Genomic DNA, 8,107 nt, shown 5'->3' on the forward strand with positions numbered 1-8,107 from the left:
GGGAGCTCTGGTAGCTTAGTGCCTAAGGCACTTGACTGCTAACCAGAAGGCTGGCTGTTCAAACCCACCAGCTACTTCTCGGAAGGAAGGTTGGGCAATTTACTTCCATAGTGATACTGCCTCGGAAACCCAAGGAGGGGTCGCTATGAGTCAGGGCCAACTCAACGGCACATAACAACAACATCCTATAGGGTTTCAAGGCTCTAATCTTTATGGAAGCAGATCCTTCTCCTGTGGAGTGGCTGGTGGGTTCAGACTGCTGACTTTTTGGTTAGCAACCCACCACTTACCCATTGTGCCACCATGGCTCCTTTCTATCTTAGCTAGCACCAAGTATATCTCTATAAGATCATCCGTTCAGAGTACCAGCTGTAAGCCAGGCACTACTTTAGCAACCAGCAAAAGAATAGAAAAATCTGTGCCTTTGTGGAGCTTACGTTCTAGAGTGGGAGGGGAGGGATATAAAATAAATAACAAAAAAAGGAAGAAGTAGACTGTTAAGATAATAATCATTTCAGAGAAGGGGCCAGAAGAGTGAGAGTGAGTGTTAGTTTTCAAATCAGAACAAACAGAACTCTCTGGGTGGATTTTGCTCTGAACATTAAACATAGTATTCTAGTAGTAGTCTCATTCTTTTAAAAACGGTAAGACACATAGTAAGCAGTATATGAGCCAAAAATAGCTGCCCTCTACTATACCAGACTTTCTACTCTAAAGCCAGGAAAACCACCAGCTATATAAGTTCATTGTGGGGGAAAAAGAACAATACAATAGCAAAAACCATCAACGGTAAAGGGAAGAATTCGCAAGAACTTTGTGATTAATACATACTTGCTAGCTGATTTATAAATTAATCTAATCATTTTCGATTCAAGAGATTCCCCAGTAATGTAAAAGACCTCAAAGAAACAGAAGCGACTTAACCCTGCACAAACACTCTTTAAGAAAGAAGAGGGAAAGGGAGGTCCTGCACAGAACTTGTACGATCCTCATGAACAGTTGCCCTCAAGTCAACTCCGACTCACGAGGAGCCCATGTGTCCAGAGTAGAACTGCCCCACAGGAGCTTCGATGCCTTAATTTCCAGAAGCTGATCCCCACACCTTCGTTCTAAGGCAGCTATATGGACTCAACCCTCCAGCCTTTCAGTTAGCATCTGAACACATTAACCATTGGACCACTCAGGAACTCCTTTATCATCCTAGAGTCTCATAACTGTCACTTAAGCAAAAGAAATCTGTGTGATAATGCCATTCAAGAGAACATTCTGCATGAAGAAAGTGTTGTACCTACACTCTGCAGTAGTCGCCAGCCACGATGGTTATGGGGCACTTGAAATGGGGCGAATGAGATTAAATAACTGAGCTTTTAATCTGATTGATTTGATTTTGATTCATTACAGTTTCAATGTAAATGGCCACATGCCAATAGTGGCTACCCTATTGGATAGGGCAGCTCTGAGAAACTCCTCATTGAGTCAGAGATAGAAATGGCTCCTTAGCAAAAACAGGTCAGGGTGCCTTCACAGAATGTACAGCCATTATGTACAATATATCTAGAACATATCTATCTGTTTAATCTTCACAATGTCATTAAAAGTGGTCAGTAGCATCATCCCATTTTCTGGAAGAGAAAACTGAGGCTCATCCAGATTATCTGATGTGCCAAGACTTTACATTTTACAAGGGTCAGAGCCAGAGATTTGAATTTAGGTCTGACTCTAAAGCCCATACACTTCCCACCAAGGCTTTCCATTGACAGCATCATTCTCTCTTGTTTTCTTTCATTTCCACCCTTTCTGAACAACCCTAAAACCCAGAAGTATGTGTGTGCAGGTGTGTTTGTGTAACTGTGAGGGGCAGGTGTATCTGGGGATTACTTGAGCATTTCGCATGGATGAGGTTTTCTACACAGGTCAGCATCCTTTGGCCAACCAGCCCTATTTCCCTTTTTGTCAGAAAAAGTGGAATAGGAAGAACAGTGATACATATAGGATGCATAACTTTCTAAGGAAGAAGTGGCATATTAAATAAAGCTTTTATCCTTGGACACATTCAGCAAAGTTTCAGTACTGCAGCTTTCCTGGTCTTCTGGGACTCCCAATTCCCCAGCAGCAGAGATACACAGAAAGCCTAAGACCAGGGCCTTTGTGTCTAAGAAGACTGGCAGCAAGGGAAAGGAGAAAAATGAGGAATAGGTACCTCATTAACAGTCTGGAGATTTGAAAATATAGGTTGTAGACAGAGGCTGGTGAAAACCTTATAAATAAATAGCAATAGAACATTGATATAGTGCCTCAAGATGAGCCCCTCTGGTTGGCAGGCACGCAAAATAAGACAGGGAAAGAGCTGCCTCCTCAAAGGAGAGTAGACTTTAAAGTTACAGATGGGATAAGACTTTCAGGACCATCATTTGCTAATGTGGCATGACTCAAAATAAGAAGGAACAGCAGCAAACATCCACTACTAATCAGAATGTAGAATGTACAAAGTATGAATCTAGGAAAACTGGAAGTTTGAAAAATGAAATGAAATACATAAAGATTGATAATCTAGGCATTGTTGTTGCTATGTGCCGTCGAGCTGAACCTGACTCATAGTGACCCCTCCTTGGGTTTCCGAGGTGGTATCACTTTGGAAGTAGATTGCCCAACCTTCCTTCCGAGGAGTGGCTACTGGGTTTGAACCACCAGCTTTCCGGTTAGCAGTCAAGTGCCTTTGGCACTATGCTATCAGAGCTCCTAACCTAGGCATTAGTGAGCTGAAATGGACTGGTATTGGCATGGTTTAAAATCAGGAAAGGTGTGTGTCAGGGTTGTATCCTTTCACCATATTTATTCAATCTGTATGCTGAACAAATAATTTGAGAAGCTGGACTATATGAAGAAGAATGCGGCATCAGGATGGGAGGAAGACTCAGTAACAACCTGTAACATGGAGATGACACACCTTGCTTGCTGAAAGTGAAGAAGACTTGAAGCACTTACTGATGAAGGTCAAAAACTATGGCCTTCAGTATAGATTATACATCAACATAAAGAAAACAAAAATTCTCACAACTGGACCAATAGGCAACATCATGATAATGCAGAAGAGATTGAAGTGTCGAGGATTTCATTTTACTTCAACCCACAATTAATGCCCATTGTGGCAGCAGTCAAGAAATCAAATGATGGGTTGCATTGGGCAAATCTGATGGGAAAGACCTCTTTAAAGTGTTAGAAAGCAAAGATATGACTTTGAGGATTAAGGTGTGCCTGACCCAACCCAGGTATTTTCAATTGCCTCATATGCATATGAAAGCTGGACAAAGAATAAGGAAAACTGCAGAAGAATTGATGCCTCTGAATTATAGTCTTTGTGAAGAATACTGAATATACCTTGGTCTACCAGAAGAAGAAACAAATCTGTCTTAGAAGAAGTAGTCAGAATGCTTCTTAGAAAGGAGGATCGCAGAGACTTGATCTCATGTACTTTGGACTTATTATCAGGAGGGACTGGCTCCTGGAGAAGGACATCACTCTTGGTAAAGTGGAGTGGAGGGGTCAGCAACAAAGAGGAAGACCGTTAACAAGACAGAGTGACACAGTGGCTACAACCATTAGCTCACAAAAGGCAACAATCGAGAGGATGGTGAGGAACTGAGCAACGCTTTGTTTTGTCGTACATAGGGTTACTATGAGTTGGAACTACCTCTATGGTATCTAATGAAAACAACAGCAGCTTCTTGGAAGGGCTTTGTGGAGTGGTGGAATGCTGCTATGGTATTAAGATTTCAGGAGCAAGCTGTCAAGCATTCTTATGTCATTATTTTTTTAAAAAAAATTTCACTATGCCTGGCAATAAACTTGATAAGATCAATAAAACTTTTTTTTTTTTTTTTGCTATCTAATTTGTCTCTTTCATCTGCTGGAAGGTTAACTGAGGCTTTCATCTTTGGTATTGTAATCCTATCATGCAATTCAAGTGACTTTTAGGGAAAAAACTCCTTTCCCTAACAAAATGTTTAGCCGGAATCTAGAAGTTTTGAAGTTCAAATGACGCCACATGCTAATAACTCTAAAAATAGTTCATCCTAGAGAAACTCTTGGGGTCCTGGGAAGGATTCTATGGGTAACTGACTGTGGGCATAGCAGTCACACACGTCCATGGAGACATTTAGTGTAATTCCTCCATCCTCAGGAACCTTGTTTTGTGGCTGATTTTTACCGCAATCTCATACAACAAAACTATGGGGCACCTAATAATACTAACAGCTGGTGTTGTGGCTGCAACAAGAAAAATCAATGCATCGTTTGTTCTCATTCCCTAAGAGTCATGCCAAAATTAACATTTACAGCATCTTTAATTTCCAAACCCTCAACTAAAATATATGTTCTTGAACAATTATCAGCAATAACTCCTGACTCGCTCCCTTTCTGATAGCAGCCCCGAGTTCCCGTGCAGTTTCATTTCCATCAGTAAATTACTTACCAACCACGAGCCACAACCCCCCTCCCCCCAAAAAAAGTCTGCAAACTACAAACGTGCTCATAAGAGGTACAGGAGTTAGCTTTTGTAGTGCATTGTTTTTACCGTTTCCCTCGTAAGGAAAGCTTTACATTAAGAACTACTAGCACTACCCCGCCGGACGCTGCTCTAAGAAGCTCGCAACTCCCGGCGCCCAAGATTCAGTTCTTGGAAAAGCAGCCGTGCGAAAAGTGCCTACACTGCCATCCATCGGCCCCGAGAGAGTAGCACACCAAGTGGGGCGCTCTCTGCCGCAGCCGAGAAACAGTTGCAGCAGGCGCACGGAGCCGTCACCGGTCACAGACTCTGCGCAGCCGTAACCTCTGCGGCAGCGAGGGGCCACGAGACTCGACTCGCACCGACGAAGGGCAGTCACGAATCAGACCCGGTTTCTGCGGCCTCAGAGTGGTGCGGACTGTCCGTGGTACTCTCTCTTCCCTTTTCTCTCCCGAACTCGGGGTAACGCTGTCCCTTGTCCGACACTGGCTCGGAGCACACCAATCCCCAAGCTGCTCTGAGCCTGCGCCTCCCCGCGGCTGGCGCTCTACGAACGCTGGGGGTGCCGGGGCGGGTACGCGCCGGAGGGAAAGTTTGCGCACAGGGGACGCAGGAGTTCGCAGTACACGGCAAGTGGGAGGGTTCTGGAAAGCCAAGGCTCGGAATCCGCCAGTGATCCTGTGGTAACAATGGGTTGCGGGTGACAGAGCGCGAGTTTTGGCTCCAAGAGGTACCGAGGCAGGCGCGCACAACTGGGAAAGGGGGCTTACGTCTGGGGCTGGCAGGGCTGCTGCTGCACGATCCTTCCAGCTGTGGGGCGTCTGAGACGCTGGCGCAGGGCGGAAGCCGTGGATTCCCGAGGGGCTGCTTCTGACCGCTCCATCTGCAACCACCCCAAGCACCCGCACACCGCCCGGTCCACTTGAAGGGTAGAGGGCGCCGGGCGGAGGAGGGACTCTGCAGGAGAGTTGGCAGCGTCCCTGGCAAGGAAAGCGGGGTCTCCGGGCAGATCCGACTCGAGCGCTGAAGGAAAGCCTGCCCATGACCCCAGCAGGGACCTGGACGCAGGGCAAACCGGGTTAGAGGATCGTGCGCCCCGGGACTGGTTGCAGGGTGCTGAGCTCGGGACTGGGAAAGCCTGAGCTCACCGACGTCCAGGGAAGGAGGTGGCATCCAGGGGGAGGAGGAGGCAGAGGCGGGAGGGGTTGACCCCGAATTTATCTAGACCAAGACCCACATCCGACCTGTTGGCAGGCGGAGCGCTGTTTCTGGACCTTACCGGCTCTGGAGCCCGGCCGGAGCGGCGGTAGCGCTCTTCCGGAGCGAGGGCAGAGGACTGTTGGGTCGAGTACATGTCTCGCTTATTCTTCTGTCCACTCCTGTCTTGATCACTTTTCTCTCCTCTATGTGCCCCTGAGAGCGGCATTCCGAATGCACTTCTCACTCACAAAGCAAGAAGTTGAATTTCGAGGGACAAGGGACCCACATTTTGTCTATTCGACCCATCCCACCCGCGGACCACCTCCCCCCACTACCAACCCTCCCCTCAGCTGAGTCCCACCCATATTAAGATCCTCTACATCTCCACCTCTTTGCATCCATAGAAGTCACTCTTCTTGGGGCAGATTGAAAGCCAGCCAGACTGCTGGTTTCCCCTAAATTTACACCCCACGACAGCAGCACTAACAGGACGGAACATTTAAGTGGGCTGTGGGGAGACAGAGTGGTTGGGAGCAAAGGAGGTAGTTTTCGGCTCTCTGCATTCACCTTATCACAACCTAGGCAGTCTTCTTTTAGCCAGAGCGTCTCCCGAGCAAAAATCAAATCAACTGAGGCTCTGGAAATTAAAGGCCACGTTTGTTGTAAAAAAAAAAAAAAAAAAAAAAGACATAACCTTTCAAAGGTATTATTTATGTTAGTGTTGTTGTTGTTGTGTGCCGTGGAGTCTGCCCCGACTCATAGCGACCCCTCCTTGGGTTTCCGAGGCAGTTATCACTAGGGAAGTAGAGTGCCCAACCTTCCGTCTGAGGAGTGGCTGGTGGGTTTGAACCGCCAGTCTTCTGATTAGCAGTCAAGTGCCTCCTGTTTCATGTTTAGTGAAGCAACTGCTGTTTTGTAAGACTGCCAGAATCTTTGCCAGGGCTGCAAGGACGCGGGAGAACCTGGAACTTGCTTCCTTAAACCTAGTTGGTGATTTGCTGCTGGAGGGTATCCACAGGCTGCATTCCAGAGAGAGGGGAACCAATCTCTGCCCTCCTGCCATTCACTAAAAGCCCCTCTTCCTAAGGCAGCTCCAAGGAGAGGGCACTGAATATATTCACAGCAGTAAAGTACCATTTGAAGCCCATGACATTTGTCAAATAATTGGCAAAACATTAAAAAAAAAAAAAAAAAAACTACATTGTCTTTTTCTTAGATAAGTTTTCATGCAAATATCAGTCAGGATCTTAATGGAAATTTCCGAAATTACTCATGCTTATCAAAACAAATCCATCTCCATTTTTCTGGAAGAGGCCACAAATAGTCAACAAAATACATCACCACTCCTTAAGTATTACTGCTGAAAAATAATGGTGCACATTTGTAAAAATGGGGGATATCATTATTTTCTTTCTGGTTAAAAAAAAAAACAAAACTGCTGTGGAGTCAGATCCGACTCATAGCAACCCCTCCTTGGGTTTCTGAAGTGGCATTTCTACAGAAGTATATTGCCCAGTCTTCTGAGGAGTGGCTGGTGGGTTTGAACTGCCAGCCTTCTGGTTAGCAGTCAAATGCCTTAGGGACTACACCACTAGAGCTCCCTTTTTTTCTGATATATCAAAGTAGAAAATATTGGATATATAGAGTAGGATGAGGAGCTCTGGTAGCATAGTGCCTAAGGCACTTGACTCCTAACCAGAAGGCTGGAGCTTCAAACCCACCAGCCACTCCTTGAAAGGAAGATGGGGCAATCTACTTCCTTAGTGATACTGCCTTGGAAACTCAAGGAGGGGTCGCTATGAATCTGGTCTAACTCGATGGCACATAACAACAGAGTAGGATGACTGAAATACTGTTACTCTAACCTTAGATTTAGACTTCACAGTTAACAAAAATTAAGCTTAGTATGTGGCAGGTTTTGTACCAAGCACTTTACACGCATTCATTCAACTGCATGAGGTGGGTACTATTATCATCATCCACAGAGCTGCCACAGGTATAGAGCTGAAATAACCAGCCTAGGGTCACACAGCAAAGGGGCTGAGCTGGGATTTCCTGAAGGCAGTGTGATTTCAGGACAGTTCTTAGTGAAATCCAGCCTCACTACACATCACCACAGCAGGGACATGGGCCTGAGAACCAACAGCCTAGGGTTACCTGCTATTTCTGCCTTCAGCAAACATAGTCTTTCTGACTGCAGTTCATATAGTCTATAAAACGAGAGGTGGATTCGATCATCAGGTTTCTTCTGGCCTTCTACATCCAGGTATGAATTTCTATGTTATCTCCTTTCTCTTTCACTTACTGCCCTCTGGTGGAGGTGTTATATGAATGACGAAATTAAAATAACTAAACCAAACGGTTTGAGATAACCAGGGTTTATCAATCTCCCTCTCTCTTCCT

The 8,107-nt window shown here is 45.7% G+C and overlaps 1 protein-coding gene across 1 annotated transcript in view; it reads right to left on the reverse strand.

Moving 5' to 3' along the window:
* CORIN (corin, serine peptidase) overlaps positions 1–5,547 on the reverse strand; it is a 451,047-nt gene extending 445,500 nt beyond the window's left edge. The window contains exon 1 of the mRNA XM_042782130.1: positions 4,813–5,547. Within this exon, the coding sequence (XP_042638064.1) occupies positions 4,813–5,547 (735 nt within the window). The remainder of the gene's footprint in view (positions 1–4,812) is intronic.
* Between the last annotated feature and the right edge of the window lie 2,560 nt (positions 5,548–8,107).

The sequence above is a fragment of the Orycteropus afer genome, unplaced genomic scaffold, assembly GCF_000298275.1.
Source record: "Orycteropus afer afer isolate SDZICR_OR568_19922 unplaced genomic scaffold, OryAfe1.0 scaffold00246, whole genome shotgun sequence".
In the NCBI taxonomy this organism is placed as follows: Eukaryota; Metazoa; Chordata; class Mammalia; order Tubulidentata; family Orycteropodidae; genus Orycteropus; species Orycteropus afer.